Source organism: Perca flavescens, chromosome 12 (assembly GCF_004354835.1).
Source record: "Perca flavescens isolate YP-PL-M2 chromosome 12, PFLA_1.0, whole genome shotgun sequence".
NCBI classification, from domain to species: domain Eukaryota; kingdom Metazoa; phylum Chordata; class Actinopteri; order Perciformes; family Percidae; genus Perca; species Perca flavescens.
Window position 1 is genome coordinate 18,791,943 of NC_041342.1, and position 21,802 is coordinate 18,813,744.

The 21,802-nt window shown below is 38.4% G+C and overlaps 1 protein-coding gene and 1 long non-coding RNA gene across 8 annotated transcripts in view; one reads left to right on the top strand and one right to left on the bottom strand.

The window, feature by feature from the left end:
* Window positions 1-21,802, bottom strand: part of myripa (myosin VIIA and Rab interacting protein a) — a 68,508-nt gene that overhangs the window by 36,884 nt on the left and 9,822 nt on the right. For 3 of the 7 annotated variants that reach the window (XM_028592658.1, XM_028592653.1, XM_028592659.1), the window contains exons 1-6: window positions 18,784-18,933; window positions 18,221-18,454; window positions 17,900-18,073; window positions 16,697-16,869; window positions 7,418-7,639; window positions 2,032-2,168 (exon numbers count right to left, since the gene is read on the bottom strand). In XM_028592658.1, coding sequence (XP_028448459.1) covers window positions 2,032-2,168; window positions 7,418-7,639; window positions 16,697-16,806 — 469 coding nt within the window. In that variant the 5' untranslated portion in view covers window positions 16,807-16,869; window positions 17,900-18,073; window positions 18,221-18,454; window positions 18,784-18,933. Of the gene's footprint in view, window positions 1-2,031; window positions 2,169-7,417; window positions 7,640-16,696; window positions 16,870-17,899; window positions 18,087-18,220; window positions 18,455-18,783; window positions 18,934-21,802 lie in introns of those variants that run through there. The other 4 variants (XM_028592654.1, XM_028592657.1, XM_028592655.1 and 1 more) reach the window with 4 other exon arrangements.
* On the top strand, window positions 19,447-21,067 carry LOC114564951 (uncharacterized). The gene is made up of 4 exons (XR_003693864.1): window positions 19,447-19,535; window positions 20,156-20,282; window positions 20,559-20,641; window positions 20,862-21,067. It is a non-coding gene; the product is annotated as an uncharacterized LOC114564951 (long non-coding RNA).

Sequence of the window (21,802 nt, forward strand, 5' to 3'; positions counted from 1 at the left end):
TTGGTGGAACATCTGTAGGTTCAAAAGGTCGTTTTAGTTGTGCAACAGAAAACTCAGATTGGACAGATAGTCTAGCTAGCTGTCTGGATTTACCCTGCAGAGATCTGATGAGCAGTTAACCATAGTCCTCATAAATCGACCAGAGTTTAAAATTCCAACACAAAGAAAGTGGAAGGTAACAGAACTTCAGCCAAAAAGAGTGAAATCTGGCGGAATTTCGGGCAGCAATGGAGAAACCCTGGAAGTGGAACGTCGTGGATATAGACTAGATCAGATATGATCATGTTAGCATTGACACTGTGAACATGTTAGCATGCTGACAATTTGCTCAAAGCACTGCTGGGACCAAGTACAGCCTCACAGAGTCTTGTTTTTCTCCCGGTGTTGTTGATGTAAGTTATTTTTTTCTAAATAAAAAAATAAAGGAAGAAATTGGTAAAAGAACAAGTTGGCAGAGTTTAATTATTACCGGACAATATATTTATTATTTTGTACGTACGATTAGAATCATTTTGACTTCTGACTCTTTCCTATATTGCTCCTAATGCCTCTACTTCTATACTGCATATGAAATAAGCATCAAGTAATGATTACTATGTCTGTATGTGTTTTACTCCTCAGGGTCCCTTTGTTATTTAGCTTTACTCTTTAGAGGAGGATGTCTCTGAGCAGTGTTGCCAGGCTGTGGCAGTGTGTCTTGAAGGGGAAATCTTTCACTGCGACACAAATCTCACATGATGATGCCGCTACCCACTACCTACTAGCCATTAGTCCCCAAATGTCAGCTCTACTAATTCTGATCATACTGGGGATGGTAGTAGCTCAGTCAGTAGGGAGTTGGGTTAGGAACCGGAGGGTCACTGGTTCAAGTCGCCGTACGGACCGAAGTACAGAGTGGGGACTGGTAGCTGGAGAAATGCCAGTTCACCCTCCTGTTCACATACATGTGCACATTAGTGTGATAGCATGTATAAATCCTGAGAATGTTTGTAATTCAGGCTTGTGTTTAATGTGTGCACAACTGTACTAACAGAGTGAAAATTGTGAATTTCCCCTCGTGGGATAAATAAAGGCATTATTATTCTTCTTCTTCAAAGTTACATCAGCAGAGCTTTCCATGAGTCAGACTATGCAGATATGTGGAATTGGCAGCTGAATAAACACCGCTTAATTTCCAGTGTGGGTCAGTCATAAACAAATTCAAATGTATGATATAGTGTGCTTGTGAGCAGAGATAGAAAACAGTTAACCAGAACAAGATGCTGAAAGATGGCCTGATGCCAACCCACATCAGTCCTCCTCCCACAGGGGTCACAGCTCTGCATCATCTGCAGCTGGCGACCTCTCCTCCACAAAACACTAATAATTTTCTGAAATCCCTTGTCTGTTCAATCAACTCTGAAGTAATGGCCCAGAGACGAACTCCTCCGCCTTCATCGCTCTGTCCTGTACATGCTGGAACATATGCTGCTGGGAAAAGGTCTTATTCAAAGCACTGCATAGTACTACGAATACACTTTCAGCATCGCTGGCTCCAGCAAAGCTGTGTTTTTGCTACATGCTTCACATTCAGATGTGCAGGATAGCTTAAAGGAACACTACTCTGAAATAACAACATGAGGGTATCAGAACAAAACATTTAATACCGACTAAAAAGATGGACCGGGCTTGTAAGTAAGCTTTGAGAAAGTTATTATAGGCTTATGGTTAAACCTTTGTTTTTTTTTTATTAAGGTCAAGAATAATATCCACAGTCAATTTAAATATAACTGACATAGCCTATTAAATGATGATTACCTCTAGTGACACATTTTTTTTTTGGTAGTTACAGAGTTAATATGGCTAACGTGTTTGTTAGCAGTTGTCTCTTTACACCTACGAGCAATTTGGCTTGTCAAAAAAGATCTAGTCATATTCAGGATTTCAGAACTTGCAGATCTCATTTCTTTGCCAAAATGCGTCACATAAGACACATCAAGTCTCCAAAGTTAACATGTTTTATCCACAACACTAATAAACAGAGTGGTTTACCAGTAAGCTCCGAAAGCACGCTGTGCTCTGCCAGGTGCTTCCTGTAAAGAGTCTTCAGCACTTTGGCGCTGCCGAACCTCTTAAAGCGCGTCTTCACATTAGTGTAGAACCACTCCAGTGACTGTGTCTTCAACAACCTGAGAGAGACACACAATCAAACCTGCAGTTTAAAATACAATCAATATGTATCTTATTCTGATCTTTGTCAACATTTTTGATCAATCTTATACCAATACAGCACCCTGAATGAAATAAACTCACATTAACAGGTGTCAAACGCTGCATACTTTGTTTTATTGGTAATATTATATGCTGATGATACAGTTTGGGGTATTAAACTGTCCATTCACCTCCTACTACATATGTAATGCTAACACCAGCTGATGAACTGTGCAGGAACATTAACTAAACACATGTTTGAGTTAGTTTATGGATTATAAGATAGTATGCAGTATACTTGGCATAAGTTTAACCTATATAAAACATTTGTTTTAGAAATTAGTAAAACAGAAGTAATTTAATACAGTGTATGTCACACACACACACTGAAAGATTACAACCCAGACTCCTAAATATGATGTTATTGATACGTTTCTAAAGAATTGAGATCTCCACTTTTGAGCAAAACTGAAATTTTGAGTATTTCAAAGGACTTCATCTTCTGCATTCATGTGATTTTTTCTGCAACAATACGTGCCTTTTCTGCACCAAGTTATGGTGCAAATGTCTTTATTTATGTAAAGGAAATTATTATAATAGGTTTTTTGTTTTTTGCACTGGCCAGTTTAGATTTTTGGGGGGGGTTGTAACCCCTCATCCCCCCTGTAAATTACACCTATGAATCAAATAAGGAAGGAACATTAATGAAAAGGCTCAGTGGTCAGAATCTCTACCAAGACCCCAATGTCAAACATTTTAATTATTAACCGTTCAATGTACCATAGCAAATCTAAAGGTTTATTATACTGGCATCTTACTACATAAAACAGCCTTTTCTCTCAAAGTTTGAAATGTGCAATATTCCTGTATATGTGTTATCAGTGTACACACACGTAAAAGAGGTTTTTGATGTCAATCTAATTCATGTATGTCTCATCTTCAAGTCTCAATATTCAAGATTAAAATTAACTGGGATATAATTGAATGTTTAAGAATGACAGCAATCTGGTATTGCAGAGATATTCATGTCAGCATGTTTAATGAGTTACCATCTGTTGAGTCGGTTGAGTTGCAGAGTGAAGGGAGCTGAGCGAGTGTGTAGACAGTGAGTATGTTGCCAGGAGGTGACAAAAAGTCTCCAAGTGTCAACCATCTTTACTCTTTAACTCCTGCAGTCTGTGGTCGTGTCTCATCATACAGACAAGTGGAGAAAACAGTCAGTCAGTGAGGCCTAACTAGCAACTCTCCTGTCAAATCTGTCTTTCTAATTTAAAAATAACTGATGCCTTCATCATTAAGTTGACAGCTGAGATGGAAGTAAACAATATTATGGCTTTTTCCTCTGAGAAGTTGTAGACATTTCCAGGGAGGTAATTAATTGTTTTTTAAAGTACTAAATCATGAATTTTAGGTTATGACATTTTTATTTAAGTGTGAGAAGGTTCAGTAGTCTGAAGTGAATTTTAAAGTTTGAATTGCCCATACCGTATGCGTTATTGTGATGACTGTCTGTCCAGGGTGTACTCCCCTTTCTGCCCAATGCCTGCTGGGATACAGTATCTGCAGCCACCCATGGCAAATGCATACAGTACAGGCCAAAAGTTTGGACACACCTTCTCATTCAATGTGTTTCCTTTTTATTTTCATGATTATTTACATTGTAGATTCTGACTGAAGGCGTCAAAACTATGAATGAAAACATATGAAATTATGTACTTAACGAAAAAGTGTGAAATAACTGAAAACATGTCTTATATTTTAGATTCTTCAAAGTAACCACTCTTTGCTTTTTTATTAATAAGGGAAAAAATTCCACTAATTAACCCTGACAAAGCACACCTGTGAAGTGAAAACCATTTCAGGTGACTACCTCATAAAGCTCATTGAGAGAACACCAAGGGTTTGCAGAGTTATCAAAAAAAAAGCAAAGGGTGGCTACTTTGAGGAATCTAAAATATAAGACATGTTTTCAGTTATTTCACACTTTTTGTTAAGTACATAATTCCATATGTGTTCATTCATAGTTTTGATGCCTTCAGTGAGAATCTACAATGTAAATAGTCATGAAAATAAAGAAACACATTGAATGAGAAGGTGTGTCCAAACTTTTGGCCTGTACTGTATATTGTAGTTTTTTTAAAGGATAAATGGTGATATTGTATTTTTTCTTGTTGTCAACAAATCCCATGAAACAGACACTGGATTTATCTTACTAACAAGTAAAAAAGGTAAAGGTACTTTATTGTCACATACACATACATGTATTCATTCATTCATTCATTCATTCATTAATTCATTCTCTGAATTTAACCCATCCCTCAAGGGAGCAGTGGGCAGCCATTTACAGCGCCCGGGGACCAACTCCAGATCTGAGCCAGTGCCTTGCTCCATTGTTGTCCAAAAACTATTAAAACACATCAGTGAGCCACACTTTTGCACTGGGAGGTTACTTTATTACCAAGAATAATGGTCACTGTAGTTTATTCTTAGTCTGGCATACATAATACTGCTGCTGTAAATACACACTAAATCACCAAATGTGTTTCCACCGATGGAAATAGATACAAAGAAATGCATATATAAATAAATTAATTGAATCACCTTTAGTAGGAACTAATAGAATTGGGCTTGAGTGCCACAGACAGGATGAAGAAATACTGAAAGTAGGACTAACACATTGTTGGTTGTGGTCATTTCAAAAGGTTTTGTTGGCATTAAAGGTGTCCCCTTTCCGATGTCAGAATTGGCCATATCTGACAATGTTTGAACGATTATTGTGTCTCCCTCTCTCATTGACGGCAGTTTTTGCACCGCTCAGGACACTTCTCCCTTCAGATGTGGTTAGGAATTATTTCTTTTCTATTTTACCCCAGGCTTAAGGAACATATAGAATCACACCAATCATTTCCTTTAAAAGCCAACGTCAACTTTCCAAAATTTGAACAAAAATAATCTTTATCACTTCATATTTTCTAATTCATCCAATAGGTTTAGCCATTTTCATGAACAAAGTAAACTAGACATTTTTTCTTAGCTTAAAGCTATAGTGCGTAGTTTCTGTCGCCCCCATGAGGAATTCTAACACTGTCAGCACATCCACATGACACAAGCCTTCTGTGATCACGCACCACCCCCACCCCTCCTCCACACAGTTGCTAGTAGCCAAGGAGTACACAGAGGATTAAAAAAAATATATATATGATGGACTCTTCAGAAGAGGTAATTATCTTCAAAGTTGCTGGATGACACCATTTTCTGAACTTAGCCATACTGTCAAATACAGAGAGAGTTTTGTGGAGCTGATAGTCTTAATTAGCTTTGTAGCAACTCATTTAGCAATGGCTTGAATGTAAAAGACATCCATTAATATAAAAGACCCGCACTAAGGGACTGTTCATTATTTATTTAAGAGCCCACCGGAGGAGTTTTGGGACCTTACGTCAAAAAAGACTTGACCCTCCCTTCGCCAACAATACATTTTGTATGACCCTCCAAAATTATTAGGAAAAGAGGCATGACCCTCCCCAACATTTCATTGATGCTTTCTATACTGGTTTGCACTTGGTAAAGAGCTACAGATGCCCATTGTTTGTTTACAGCTATGAGATATGCGGCTTAACCTCTGCTTTCTCATCTTACGCATCACACTCCTCTGTTATGGTGTGGTGGCCATTTCAGTAGATTTACTCACTAACATTGTTGTGGAAACACAATAAACATGGAAACTAAATGCACACTTCCTGCATTACTTCAAATACTAAGTTACTCCTCTATTAAACTAGTATTCACATGAAATAAAACAATAAAACATTGAGACCATTCAACAAAGCACACATGGGTAATAATCAATCGCCAATAGCAGCACGGCTGTCTTGGAACGCAATAGACAGACGGTGGTGGAATAATTCAATTAAAATGTAACAGTGAACAATCAGTGTTCGACCTACAGTCTGTTGAGATGCCTCTCCAAACGCAGCGCAATCACATCATAAAACGTTAAGACATGTTAAGAAAAAAGTTCTGTATTTCGCCGTAATCCAATTACACAAAAAAAACTAATCCACAGCGATCAGTAGATCCACAAAAAATGTCACGGTGTATCCAGCAAGGTCTACGCGTGTCATATTCACCAGCCAGCTCCAAACAGGTGAACGAGGCCTCTCCACTTCGCCGTTTAAACAAAGTGGAATAAACGTATAAAAGTCCAAATATACACAAAACGCGCAATCAAGCTGACAACAAATTTATATACATGGCATTTAGGAAACCTTTACGGCATGGCAAGATGTCCAGTGCAACAGTAATTTTAATTTTTTGCGTCCTGCTGCTCCCATCGTCAGCCAGGTAATATTTTTTTTACTAAAGCGGTATATGAAATCAGATGTATTACCTACCACCATTTAGTTGTTTTGTGTTATTTAAAATATTTATAAAATATCTGGACATGCCAAACCTAAAAAAATTTTAAACAATGAAATTACCCGTTTCAGCCACCAGTGGGGCAGTGCTCCTCTTGCCCCCATCAAACTCAATGTATGCAGTCAGACCCATCTGCTAGGGTGCTGATGGGGGGCTGAGACTGAGAGCTACATGGAAAAATATGCACCAAACAAGCCACTTTGAAATGTTGCTCTTTTCATGAATACAAAATTTGGACCCCCCCCCCACCCCTCCCAGAGTAAAAAATGTGACCCTCCCCCCAGCAAAGAATAAAAAGACATGACCCTCCCCTTTTTTCCTCCAGTGGTCCATTCCAAAAATACCGAACGGTCCCTAAAGCTTTTAAGCTTAAATTCACCAAATTTCGACATGACACATCACAGCAAAATGGAAATACAGTGAACCTCTGAATGGTGCATCCAAAGTCTTTCTGTAAAATTAAACAGAGAAGCTGCATGCAACACAAAAAAAAGACCATTTTGATAAAAGAAAATGAGAAAATTTGAAATTGAAATTTTGTTGCTTTGAACACCAGTGAGTCTCCTTTTCTCTGTCATGTTGTGTTAAACTTAATGCAATTGGTTCAGCCAGTGGAAGACTTTATCCTGTTCTGTATCTAAGTGATTATGTTGTGAGTAATACATCTATCTCCCAATGTCTCATGTACTTGACACACACACACACACACACACACACACACACACACACACACACACACACACACACACACACACACACACACACACACAGGATCACTACTACCACCACTACTACCGCTCGACCTTACCTGCTCTTCTGGCAGGCGGAGCAGAGCCAGGCTTTGTCCTGCTTGTTGTAGACCCGGCAGGCCTTGCAGACGTTGTAGTGGCAGTCGTGGCACTGGCGCTTTGTGTTGAGCAGAAAGGTGAAGGGCGAGCAGCAGCGGATGCAGCAGCGCTGGTTAAAGCATCTCTGCCGTGACAGCAGGAGGCAGCGACTGCCCTCCTCGTCCAGCTCCTGCTTCAGTTCACTGTGGGAAGGAGGGGAGAGAGAGAGTGGATGGTTAGAGGGAGGATAGTGAAAACAGGACTGTGTGTGTGTGTGTGTGTGTGTGTGTGTGTGTGTGTGTGTGTGTGTATGTTTAAAAAAAGACAGAATATTTATGTATAAATTACATATATACTGTAAGTCTAAGTATATGTGTGACAGAAAGATATAATTCCTTTCTGTGGGTTTACTGAGTCAAATAGGGTGATCATCACAATGAGGACATGACGTACACATAAACACAAAGCCATTCACACTGATCCTCTGCGTCCCTTTAATGAAAATGGAGCAGAAATTAAAGTGGTTTCGCAAAGTCGGTAATTTTAATCATTTTCTAAAAGGTCATTTAAAAAGGTAAATGATGATTGGAAAAAAAAAAGCAGCAAGATCTCCCTTAATGTACATTATTTATTGCAAATTGGTGAAATGCCGTCAGAGCTAAAGGTAAAGGTAAAGGTTAAAGCAGGAGGATGTGCTGAATAATACATCAGTGTCTTCAACAGCAGCAGCTCGTCAGCCTATATGTAGAGTATCATAAACATTTATTATTGTTTGAGAAAACAGTCCACAAGGTCCATTTAGTGGCGCATCTGGAGCCTTCTATCAAATTTGCCCAGTTGTTATGGAATAATAGATGATCAAATTGATTTTTGAGCATGTTAAGGACTTCTCTTTCATGCTGGTTACAAAGTTTTAGCTTTATTGTCAGAAAAGTTAGAGAGTGTGATTCACATGTTTTTTTGGTCACAAAATAACTTTTATGTGATGTAAAGTGCTTCAACAAATACTAAGATATAAGGTCCCTAAGACTTTTGTTCTTTGAATGCAGGACTTTTACCTCATACTAGTACATTGTGGTATTATCTAGTAGAGTACTTCTTCCACCACTGGATTTAAAAGTAGACTAATACTAAGTTTACTAATATTATCTATAAAAAGGTTTTTGTATTAATAAAACATTCTGATATGCTGAAAAGAATCAAGTAAACAGCAAATACAGTTTGTTTATGAGATCACTAGTTTCAGTACTAGTTTCCCTGCATGTCACTTACAAAGAAATACAACTGCAAAGGATCCACAAACACATAAAGTCCCATACATTACATCTCACACAGATGCAAACATGTCAGACAGGGGCTAAAGACGATGGAATTGCATTACAGTAGGAAAACAAGATGGATGAAGGCAGAAGAGAGAAACGGTGTAAGTAGCGAGAAGGAAACAAAAATCCATTATTTTCACATCAGGACAGCATGAGCATCAGCCAGGACTGAATCATTTATAGGTGATTACTGCTGGAGACTGATGGAGTCTGACAACACGAGGACAGAGGCACGAAGAGAGAAAAAAAGAGCAACTGTGGGTTTATAAATTCATTCCATTTAAGTTTTAAATGTCTAAAACTCAAAATGAAATTCCTCATTGCCCTGTTATCAAGCTCTTGCGTAGAGTGTATCACTTGAAGGAAATTTGTTTTCTGAAATGGTTGTTTTAAAGAGAATTGTGTGCTGTATGTGGTTTATAGAAAAAGAAGCTTGATAAATAGATGCAGAGTACATGGAGAGAAAAGTAGAAACCAGCAATAAAAACCAAAAATACATCAAAGCGGCTGTATTACACATCTGCTAATTGCAAAAGGGTGAATCTGTAATTATGAAATATATATAATAAAGAAACCAGCATATGTGATTAAAAATATGATTTGAACAATTGATCTATTATCGAACTTTTTCTAGATTAAATTTTTTTCTGACTAATCCATTATTCGTCTCAGCTCTACAGTACACACTATATGACTTAAAAGTCCTTTTTGTAAACCACATTTCTTGAACTTTAGCACTTTTCTTGAGGTCACATTTTCCAAACTCTAAATATTTAACAGCGTCCCTGAGATGCCTGTCTGACAGAGAGAGCGCTGCCCTCTCACAACAGCAGCACACTCCGTTACTGAAGCTCACTGGATGGTATAAATAACTGAGGCAGACCACACCCAGTCAGACAGTCACAGTAAGATATTCACAGCAAGATAGCACAGTAACATTCAGAAATATACATGAACACACGTGTAAACACACCTCAGCAGGACAAAACTGCAGCTAAGAAGCTAACAGTGGAAGACACAACAACAACAACAACATTCATTAATCATCTCTCTCGCTCTCTTTCATCTGAATACTTCAGACACATGAAATATATATGCTGATCAGCTCACTCTGTACAGTATCTGTAGAGCAGCTCTGTCCTCACACACCCTCATCTAAAAGAAGCTTTCTAGCTTCGGGCATAAAAGAAGAACAAACAAGGAGCTGTCTGTCAGCTGCAATAATCCTCACAAAAAGTCTGTTTCTTGGCGACAAGATGATGTGACGTCCACTAACTTGTGTTGGCATCATTTTTCTTGTGTTTAAAGATTTCAACAGGGATCTGTTTTTTTTCTTCTTTTAGGAAGAATATTGTCAGGTGAAAATGTCATGAAGACATGAAAGGTAGAAGAGGGCAGGAATGACATGCAGCAAAGGTCTGCATGTTGGAAACGAACCCTGGGCCGCTGCGGTAAGGACTGAGCCTTTGTACATGGAGCACACCCTCAACCAAGTGAGCTACCAGGGCGCCCCAAGACAACAATTTTTGGCCAGACATCCACCCTCTGTATTTTGTTGATCACTTAAATCCTATTACAATTATGTCAGGTTTTAATCCTTGTAAAAGTATTTATATAAGGGTTTTTCTCCAAATCTTTCAAGAATTCCTTTGAATATTGCAGCAGTAATATGACTCAGATTCAGTAACATTATTTACCACAGAATTATGTACTGAGGCCGCTGTGGGGTCTCCCGCAGTCAGCAAGTAAATAACTTTACTTCCAATTTCATGAATAGGCTCCATAAGTTTAATTACTAATTAAAGACTGAAATGGCAACCCAAAAAAGACACCACAATAAAAAGTAGTAAATATGATAGAAGAAAGGATTATGTGTAAATGATAAGTATGTCAAATAAATGTGACTATGAAATATGCATATCAGATAAAATTCCAAACCAATACATTTAATAATTTAATTACTCCAAATTATTTTCATTATTTCATCATTGTTATGGGGTTGGACTGGACTGATGACTGTCATAAAAGTAATACTATGAGCTTAAAAAGACTTTTGAAAAGGGAAATTCTGAAATAAAATGTCTTTAATAAAAGAATTTTAATCCAATCAAACCCACTGTGAAAATAAAAATGATAATGAGGTTGGTTTATCATGCCGTTTTTAATCATCTTGTTTGCATACAAAAAAACTACGATACGCTTACTTTTATCCTTATTTACTTAATTTTGATGTCATTTTAGACTTCCACAGAGTACTCGCACACACATTCATTGATAAGTAATATCTAGATACTTAATTGCAAAGGATTCAGGAAACATCTCTTCATGTCTCATCATTCGTTTTCTGTTTCATTGAGGTTTTCACCTTCCTGTAACACCAAACACAACTTCACTTACACAGACTTCCTCTCTCAATCAGCCGGGATTAACATCCAGGCTCTGCGTGCATGCTGTGCATGTGTGTGTGTGTGTGTGTGAGCTTTGTGTGTGTGAGCTGTGTGTGTGAGCTGTGTGTGTGTGTGTGTGTGTGTGTGTGTGTGTGTGTGTGTGTGTGTGTGTGTGGTGCTATTTGCCAACAATCCCCAAATCATCAGGTCCAGTGGCAGTGACCCAGCTCCTGTGGCTTTTTCCTGAGAACTTGTTTTTCTGCTGAAAGACTTCTGACGTTTGTACCACTTCAGTTTTACCACATTTTATGACATACTTCATACTCCTCTTACAGCTAGTCTGCTGCTGAATCAAGTAGATATTTCTTGAATCCAACAAATTGTTTTTTTAGGGACACTACAAAGCTTATAATGTATATACTGAGTTGAAAGTGTATTATTTACACCTAGCTGAAACTGATTCAGTCCAATAAAACAATAAACCCATCATGAAGGTTTTAACGTTCAGTTTTTGTTAAAACATTTTTTGAGAGGTGTTTATTCTGTAGATTGTGGTGCTGTTAGAGTTTCCGGGTCTTCCACATCTGCCCTCTCAAAGACATGGAAACTTTTTACAAAATGGGACTTTTAAGGAGGTAAAAAAAAAAAAAAAAAAAAAAACCATAGAAATAAATAAAGAGTAAAGAGTCTGACCATAGAAACGTTTTAATGCTACATGTATGTTTTTGCTTTCAACTGCACCACAAACTACATCCACAAAAATGATCATACAGGTGAATAAACACCTCAGTAAAACAAACTGATCATTATAAATTTCATTGAGGTGGGATTTATTGCAGGACTGTTGTGTTTTAGCTTGGTGCACCTAATAAACTGGTAACTGTATCTCGCAGTTGGTTTCTCAGAAACTGGATACGCAAGTGAAATCTCTGTAAATACATGCTTTCTTATGTGTGTAACTACAAGCTTTGACTTATTTCAGGGATTAAAACTAACTACGGTTCTTTCTTCACGATTTAAACAGCATTACAGTAGATTACTTGAAACCGTGAACATAGATTGTTAAATATGTACTGTACATGCAAGATGTTGATTCATATTGTCGTTAGTTATAATAACTACAGAATATCAACTGCTCAACACTCCACCTGTTGGCTGGTACATGAATCTCATAAACTACGCTCTTTGATGAGAGTACTACTGTATTATCTACAGTAGTTATATTGTTCTACAGAACATCCTACAAAACTCAGATTCAGACCTAACAAATTTTATCTAGCAGTTCACTTACAAATAATTTTATTGTTCCACAATGTGGAACATTTTGCTTGAGTCACCCCCCCACGCTGCTGCCATTACCATTACAAACATACAGACATACAACGTACATACATAGATGTTATTGAACAGAATAAATGTCATATTTCAGTTATCTTTCGCAGACACCTTTAAAAGATTGTGTTCAGGGACGAGCTCTGAGTCAACAGTCTGCATGAAAAGAAGAAGAGGGGACCTTTCTTGTGCAACCGCAACAAAAATAGTACATTCCAACACTGTATTTATCACTTATCTGTATTTCCTTTTAATCTTCAACTACCCTGCCTAACACTCATGTTTGACATACAGAGAGGCCTAACCCTAACCCAACCTGCATGACATGAGAGATTTGTGATAACTGAAAACGGAACGTGATCTAATGTGTCAATGTACTTCTGCTGAAGAGGGGGTATGGTGTCAATGTGTTTGACATCATTCAGCAGGTTAAAATAAAATATGTCATCTCGGCGTAAAGAAATTAGTATGAATGTGATTAAAAATGTCAGCACAAGTCTAGTCATATCTGGTAAAGAGTAAACAACAAGATTAGGTAAGTAAGCACCTTTGCCTGCCACACTTGAAGTTAGAGAAAGTAGAAAGCTCACCACTTAAATCGCTTTGTGTAATGTTACATGGAAATTTAACCAGAAACCTTCCAGTTAAAAGGGTCACCTAACTCATTTAGAGCTACATTTACACAGTGGAGGAAACTAAAAAATACAATGAGGCACTTCCACTCCTGTACATTTCAGAAGCAAAATTGTACAATTTAGTCCACTATTATTATTATTATTATTATTATTATTATTATTATTCAGAAATGAATGCATTTCCTTTTTCATAGAATATTTACAAAGCACAATTTAAATCCTGTATTGTTTACATCCATGTTTAAGAGCCTGCAGTTGTCGTCTTCTATGCCTTTTAAGTCATACTGCGGTGTTTCTTGGCTCATTACAGTAGTGCCACATATAGGTCAGTGGAGTAGTGGGAGACCACTGGCAGGGCTGTGCATCACATCACCCATGTGTGCATGCATGTGAATCACCGTGGGCGTACACAAACTAAACAAAAGCAGGATTTACTAATAGAAAAACAGATCCATAGCCCTACTGGGGCCCGTTTCACGAAGGAGGTTTAGCAAACTGAGTCTAACCCTGAACTCCGAGTTGATTTACCCTGAGATGGGAAATGCTGAGTTTTCGGTTCCAGAACAGTTGATTTGAGTTGGTTCAATCAACTCAGAGTAGGTTCACTCAGAGTTAAGCGCATGCGCCATCACAATAAAAAGGCAGCATGAATACTACGATTCACCATGGTAACAACCACAAACAAACTGGTCGGCGGAATTACTCATGCGCACATACAGCAAGTTTGAACATATAAAAAAAAGCAACACAGCAGCTGCTGTAAAATAATGAGAATTGGTGTGGGAGAAAATTGCTGCTCGAGTCAATGTGTAAGCTCTAATATAGTGTATTCATTTCATATTTAATCACAGGTAACCTATAATATTACTGGTGAAAACTGGAATGTAGTACACCTATAATTTCATTTAGGTGCAATCCTGCGGGTGAAAAAGTAAACTACTATTCTGAGGTTGCAGCACCATCATTAACAGAATTATGATTTACAATCATTTATTTCTTTTTAACGTCTCTTACTGGTTTGTTTCCAGGGAACTCCACAAAAACGTTTAAAAAACGTTTCAGAGCGAGTCACACTGACGGCGCTCTGCATACAGTGGCTTTACTAATATGCTCCGCATCACCAATGTTGTAAAGAAAACTGTCTTTTGCAAAAAACCATAATGCAACAAAGAATCTGCTGGGATGTAGAGCATATCTACGATGGGTGACGTTAGTGATATGAAGACAGATAAGGTTATCTACATAACTGATAGACTGGGAAGAAAAACCACACCGCTCAAATAGGAAGGTATCTGGAAATGAAAATACATCAATAGTCAGGGCCTCAATATCATCTCCAGACGCATGTTTAACTCCCTGCGAAGTAATACAGCTTCTTCATCAACGGGATCGTCGACAAAAGGAAATGCCATGTTCGGAACAAAAATGTTTTATAGTTTGCCTAACATGGTTAATAAATCAACACGTTTTTTTATTCATGCAGATAACAAACTGCAGTAAAATGCGCCTGATACAGACTGAATGAATGAATGAGGAAATGAAAGAGCGCTGTGTCAGAGGGAGGAGACTGAGAGAAATTCAAGGTTTCTTGAAGAAAACCTGCTCCCGACCAGGTTAGGTTCACAGGCTCAGTTACCATAGTAACTGACTCTGAGGGGAAGTTACCTCTCTTTCTGAAACAGAAAACCCAGAGTTTCCCTCATCTCAGGGTTAACAAACTCAGAGTTTTCACTAAATCTGCTTTCTGAAAACGGACCTCTGGAGGTCTAAAACTCCACAGAATACCTTTAACTAATTGTGTTATTTTACCACAGAGCCTTATTTATTTTATTTTTTTTAAAGATAATTTTTTAGGGGTCTTTTCCCTTTGACAGTGACAGTAGATAGACCGGAAAGGGGGAGAGAGATGGGGGATGACACGCAGCAAAGGGTAGCAGGTCAGATTTGAACCTGCGCTGCTGCAGGACTCAGCCAACACGGGACACTCTTACTGGGTGAGCTAGAGGCCGCGCCCTACAGAGAAATTATTGAGAGCATCGTTCACTACAACAAATCAAAATTACAGCCATTAACTTTATCTTGCAGGTGTAGCCCAATTTCTTATCTTTTGATTGGGTTCCCTGATGGCTGAGAGGCTTGTATGCTTATGTAAGATACACAGAGGAACAATGTTGTGTGAGGGAATAAAGCATGAGGAGCAAGTAACAGAGTGATGAGGAAATGTTATTCTTAACCAAATAATTTCCTGCTATTATGCACCTCTCTCGCTCTCTCTTCGATACAAACCAGAGAGGCTCAGTTCAAACCCCCCCAATAGCATTATTCTGTCTTTGTGTTCATACATGTTGTGTTTGGGCTCTGAAGGCTGGGTAGACATTTTGAGGAAGCCAATCTGACTACAACAGGAAAGGGCGGTCACTTCCTGTCCAGTGTGTAGAGAGGCAGGATGGGAAGCAACATCTTGAATGCACACAATTTGAATGTATACTGCATACAATTACAAACTAAATTAAATTAAATTAAAGCGGTTGAAATCAACAATCAACTACAATGTATCAAATGACAAGGTGATATAAGGTTGCATATAGTGATGAACTTAGAGAACTGTCACCTGAATCTGCAGCTCCCCACAGCTTTACAGACCTTTATAGAGTTCCAGCTTATTGTTTAGCTGTCCTCTCCATAAGTTTAATGTTTTGGTTCGTCTCTCACACGACTCCAAAGGGAATAATGTTGATGCAGTTGCAGCTGCTCTCAACTGGCCAAAGAAAAGTCCATTATTGCAGGTTTAGAATGCCAACAAAAGTTTACACTTTAAACCTTGGCAAGTATTTTTATTTTATTTTTTTAGGACACAGTGGGGGCAGCGCCTCAAGCTTACAACATTAGTAGAGTATACAATATTGTTCGCTAACAAAGCAACATTATCATTCAAGTGGAGTTGTTTGTGTCCACCTGATGAATACAACTCCAATATTTACTCTAATTAACTCGGTCTTGTTTCTACCAACTGAGGGAAATATCTGTCTCTTTAGCTGCTAAATGCTCCACTGTGTTTACCAGCTGGTGACTAACTAGGTCTCTCTGCTGTTTGGTGCTGAGCAGGTAGTTTAGCTTGGCTTTTTAGAGTATTTTCATTATTTTTTTTTTAAAACAGCTTCCTGCTTCCGCTCAAAACAACACAGAGCAGTGAAACTGAACTCACGCAGTAAAATTGAGGGCTGAAGACACTAAAATGCTCTATAGAGCTGAGGGGACTAAACTAGAACCTGAGCCTCATTCTGCGTTAGAAAAGGACGTTTCCTCCTGATGTTGTGCAACATGTATCTACACGATTGGGTCGTTGCAGTAATGGTGGTAGTAAGAGAGAGTTGTGTGTCATACCCAGGTTCCTAGCGATCTGTGTGGGGACTACCACAGAGATGTCAATGGTGATATATTAATATATTAATACTTTTGTACTTTTACGTTAACACAGGAAGTTTACTTGTGGTTGTCTGAATACTTCCACCACTGACCCTAAGTAGTAAATATACACTTGCTTGTTTTATGTGTTAAAAGTCTCCATGGAGGTCAGAACTAACCTGAGGCGTTCCTCCTCCTTCTTGCGTAGCCTCATGTCCCTCTGCACCACCTGCAGCACATGCTCCGCCTCGTTGTCCGTTAGCCCCGACAGATCTAACTTCCTGCCCATCACTGACACACCTCTGGCTGCCACTCAACCCCTCTGACCAATCAGTCAGCTTGTTGTTATCATCTATAAAAGAGAAATATATACATCAAGAAAAAACAAACACCAATCAAAGTAAACAAATAAGCTAGACAAGTGCACATAGTAGTGTTAATCAGTGGTTGAAGAATATTTACTCAAAGACTGTACTTAAGTACAATTGTTATGTACTTGTACTTTAATAGGTATTTCCATTTCTGCTCTTTCTACTCTGCTACATTATCAACATCATGAAGGTCGGTCTTGTTGTATTCAACTGCATTAATTTTAGCTGGGTGTACCTAATAAACTGGCAATTGTGTACGTTCTCTTATCATGAACTAAACCTTTAAAAAAATATATATTTCACTGCTGTAGACCTTTGTAAGGCAGTGCAGGTACGGTGTTATTGTGGAATAATTAAACATGAATACAGTCCCACATATGCGGCTGTATGTCTGCTGTATAACAGTGAATTAAAATACCCTCATCTGTTGCATAAACGCTAACCTGACAGCTCATACACATAAAAAAAAAAATCTCCTGGTTGACATTAGAGCAGGGATCTTCAACAGGGGGTCCGGGACCCCTAGGGGGTCCTCAGAGTCAATGCAGTGGGGCCTCCAAATTATTGTTTATTTTATGAGTTTTTTTCAAAAATGAAAAAGTCTTAACATGAATCCAACATATTATTAGGAAATATAAATCCCCACTGCTTACTGGCCTATAGGTAAGGTAGTCACTAAGTTAGCCATCGGCAGATACACTTAATCCTAAGGATTCACTGTGCCACATGTATGTTTAACAGTAAACATGATTTATAAAACCATGCCAAAAATTATTAGGTTTTATTGGCTTAGTATTCTATGCAAAAAAAAAATATGTATAAAGGCTTTAGGCCGCCCTACACGTTATTGTAGGCCCAGTTTACTATGCAACTTCATTTTATACAGTATATGTAGTTGGGGGTCCCTGCTCCATCTCTCTTTCAGTTAAGGGGTCCTTGGCTTAAAAAACGTTGAAGACCCCTGCATTAGAGTACAGAACTGTGTCCATAAGCACTCAACAAGCCACTTACACAAGTAAATCAGGGGTATTAACACCGAGCAGGATTTGGGTTTTCTGCATTAGCATTCCTGAGGATGAAATCTCTCTCTGACAGACAAAGTTGAGGCCAACCTTTCTGTGACTGAAGCCAACATGACAGCAGATCAGGGTGTCTCCAGTGAATCCGTGTGGATGTGGAGTTCAGCTGTAGAGGAGAGCTGTTTAAGATTAATTTAATATGAATATTTAATATGTAAAAGTATAAATTGTATTTCTTGTCTAAAAAAATAAATAAAATAAAATTAATTAATTAATAAAACAAATTTTTATATATATATATATAAAAACTCACCGATGTCGGAGTCAGTTCTTGCTGGGGGAAACTGACCACCGGTGCACATTCACGGCCACACAGAGGGGGGAAAACACGATGCTACCCGTTTACTCCTCGTTAGCCTCTGTGAGCTGTCGCCAAAAGAAATATTAAAATATAAAGTCTCCAAGGCGCTTTACAATCTTTCCTATTTCCTTGGTTAAAGAGAAGTTTCACCGCTGCAGGTCTGATCCGTGCAGCCTGTCCCGGTTTCTGAGAGAAAAACAGGATAAAGCCTGAACTGGGTGTTTCTCTGCTGGGAACAAGGAATTAGACCACATGGACGTGATGAAAGTTTGTGTTAACAAGTGAGAGAGAAAATGATTAGGCCTATACTACTTAAAGGCGGATTCTGATTATGAGTGCGGAGGATTTATCTTTAAGGAGACTTCTAACGGAAAATACGTTGAATTTCTGGGACATATTTGTAATTACGTGTGTGCAATAATTAATTTTAAATCTTAACTTATAGTTGTCACTGTATTAGGCCTACAATAACTTCCATAAATAACTGTAAGAATGTGTAACACAAGGAGACTCACATGCCTAGTTGAGAATACAGATCCTGTTTCTGTTTCATTTAACAGGATCAATGCTGGAGAGCTACGGACAGACCGGCGGTAGGCAAAATTACGAATCCTACTATGGCCACGCCAAGACCCGCCCTACGAAGCAGCTCGATTGGTTAGGCATTTGACCTCGAGTGGTTAAGGTTAGGGGATTGGTCAGGGGATAAGACCTGTAGGTACAGCATGAACGCCTGGCCAATAGTAGTGTGTGAATGCTATTGAAGGGCGGGTCTGGATGAGTCTGGAGAAAGCTGGAGTCTGATTGGATAATGAGGAGCAGGTGTGCACGTGGGACTGCCAAAGACGAAAAACGCTGCTAGTGGCGAGGTGGAGAATTACAATTTGAACTGACGAAGAAAGTTAGTCATAAATATAGTGGTGGAATGTAACTAAATAGTAGGCGAGCTCTGAGATATTTTACTGCTTCCAATGCAATATTTCTCTCTCTTTTTTACGTCTGAGAGTGCGTCAAATTCTTGGGATTTCAGTTTTGGTAAATTACTTTTTTATTTTTTTTTTATTTTGTCTTTACACAGAAAGAAGTGTTTTTTCTTTGGGTTGCCAAGTTTGTCTGTGCTGACTAGTCTAGATGATGAGAAGGATTCTATGAGCAATGTCTTTTTCAATTTCTGGTCCCTCACAGTGCCCAGATAATCTGCTCCTCTGGATTGTCTGTTCATTTTGAGGACAGAATTGCCAGACATGAAATAGCACTCATATTTCTGGTTAGTTAAATTTCTTGTTAGTTGATTTCAAAACATAGTGTAAGGGTGTGTGTGTGTGTGTGTGTGTGTGTGTGTGTGTGTGTGTGTGTGTGTGTGTGTGTGTGTGTGTGAGAGAATGTGAATTTATTTCTTGGTGTTTCCTCATTTCACTGGTAGCCTATTTCCTCATTATTTTCTCATAAGTGAGTGTTCATTTCGTAAAAAAAAACCCACTGCTTATGCATGGGAGAGAACTAAAATTCAGAACAGTAATGGTAATAATGTTAACACAAATGACTAAAACACATTATATTCTTTAATTTACCTCTTGTTCTATAAGTATGTTGATATTTTGATATACATCTAGCAAACCAGACATATAAAAACATAAAAATTCATTCAATTCAAAAGCTAAATTATATTTCTGTGCTGTGCCAACTGAGGCTTATATTCCCTATATTATGCTTCAGAGTTGATGGAATATAGTATTTCCTTTTTCTATAAAACACCACTAAGACATACTGTATTTTGTGAATATTGTGATTGGTGTGGTATCCTGTTATATAGCTTCCTCTTTGTACACATGCAAGTGATTGGTTATTAGTCAGTATATAAAGACCTGCATGTTTCAAACTCTTTAGTTCACCAGTCATGGACAAAAGTGTGCTGCTGGTCCTGTGGTGTCTGCAGGCTTTCCTGCTCATCACAGCCTTCACTTCTACTGATGCAGCCGCTCTGGTGACAGATGATCCTCTGCGTTTTTATCCGGTAAGAAGGTCCACTAACTGCAAGGAGCTTTTCTTGTGTTGTAAGAAGGTCCTTGATTCACAGGGTGTTTTCTCATTGGATTGTTTTAGTGTAAATGTCAAACATGTTAGGGGAGAGAGAGAGAGATTCAAACAATAGTTTTTGGTTCTGTTCAAATTTTCAGTAATGCTATCATTAAGTCATGTGATTACAAATTCAACAAGTAGGCCTATGGTGAAACAAAGAAGGTGGTCCTCCGTGTATAATAATGCTTTGTTTATTTTCATATTGTTATAGAAAGAAACTGCAGGAAAAAAAGTAGAGTCCAATATTCTGGTCAAAAGAGGCTGTCGAAAGAGATCAGGAGCATGTGGCCCAATGTAAGCTTGTTTTACCTTTAATTAATCTCCTTCCCTCGGTCTGTCTTGCAATGTGTGAGAGAGCTACATTTGAAAACACTAAAAAAAATCCATACAGGTATTTTGACGTATGTGCTCATCTCGGAAAAAGTAAATTACAGTTTGTGCATTAGTTTGCTATTGAAATTACAGTGCATCTCTCTCTCTCTCTCTCTCTCTCTCTCTCTGTTTTGCACCCCAGGTTCAGAACAAATCTTAAAGAAGCGAAGAGCATGTCAACATGACGGAAACAGCCAATTTCACTCGAACAACAGATGTTGAAATAAGCTTTTCCAGAACTGCCTTACTTTGAGGGGTGTAAATGATTGTACTGGATGTTTTAGTGCTTATGTAATGTGCTGTAATGTACAAATTGTTTATTAACAAAATAAAAGATTTCAGATCAGATCTTTTTGTTTCTGTTTTTCTGCCAAGCTCACAGCTCTTGTTGGTAAACATAATAGGGTTTGCTCTCGCACCTCAGTTTATTTCCTCAGCCGCGTTTTGCAAATTTGGTTAATGTCATCCAGTTTCTGCTCCAGACTAAACAATATGTTCCTGTATTTTACCACAACACTGTTAAAAAATAATTGTTGTAGTATCAATGACGTCACCCATTGGTTTGTAGACTGCTGTTTTGAAGCCAGGAATTTACATTGTGGCAAGTTGCCATCTTGGTATTTTGGAGCCAGATGTGAGTAACCATATTTGGACAAAAGGGTTGAGCTGGGGAGGATGGCACTGTTAAGCCAGTGTCGTCTATGGTTTCAATGGTGCTGTGCTAAGCTAAACGATAAAGGGAAAGTTGCCAATTTTCAACCGGCTGACGCGAGTCATCCAGCGTTTTGTCGACGGGTGAACGCTGACCTCAGGGTACTGGCATTGTTTATTGGCATGATGTAGGCCTATGTTAGAATATATTTTGAGAGGTTTTTAGTTTTAGTTTTTTTTAGTTTTCAGATTTCATGAAGCTGACCTTGTTGTCTCCACTTCTCTGGGTTATGAGAGGCCATCTGGTTTTAAAGTGATAAAAAATTATAAAAGGAGTGTGAGATATTGACTGAGAAAAGGTCTTCTCTGATCGGAGGGGACGGAGACAACAATGGTGCAGTGTTTTGCAAGCGGGATTTGTGACACAGAGTA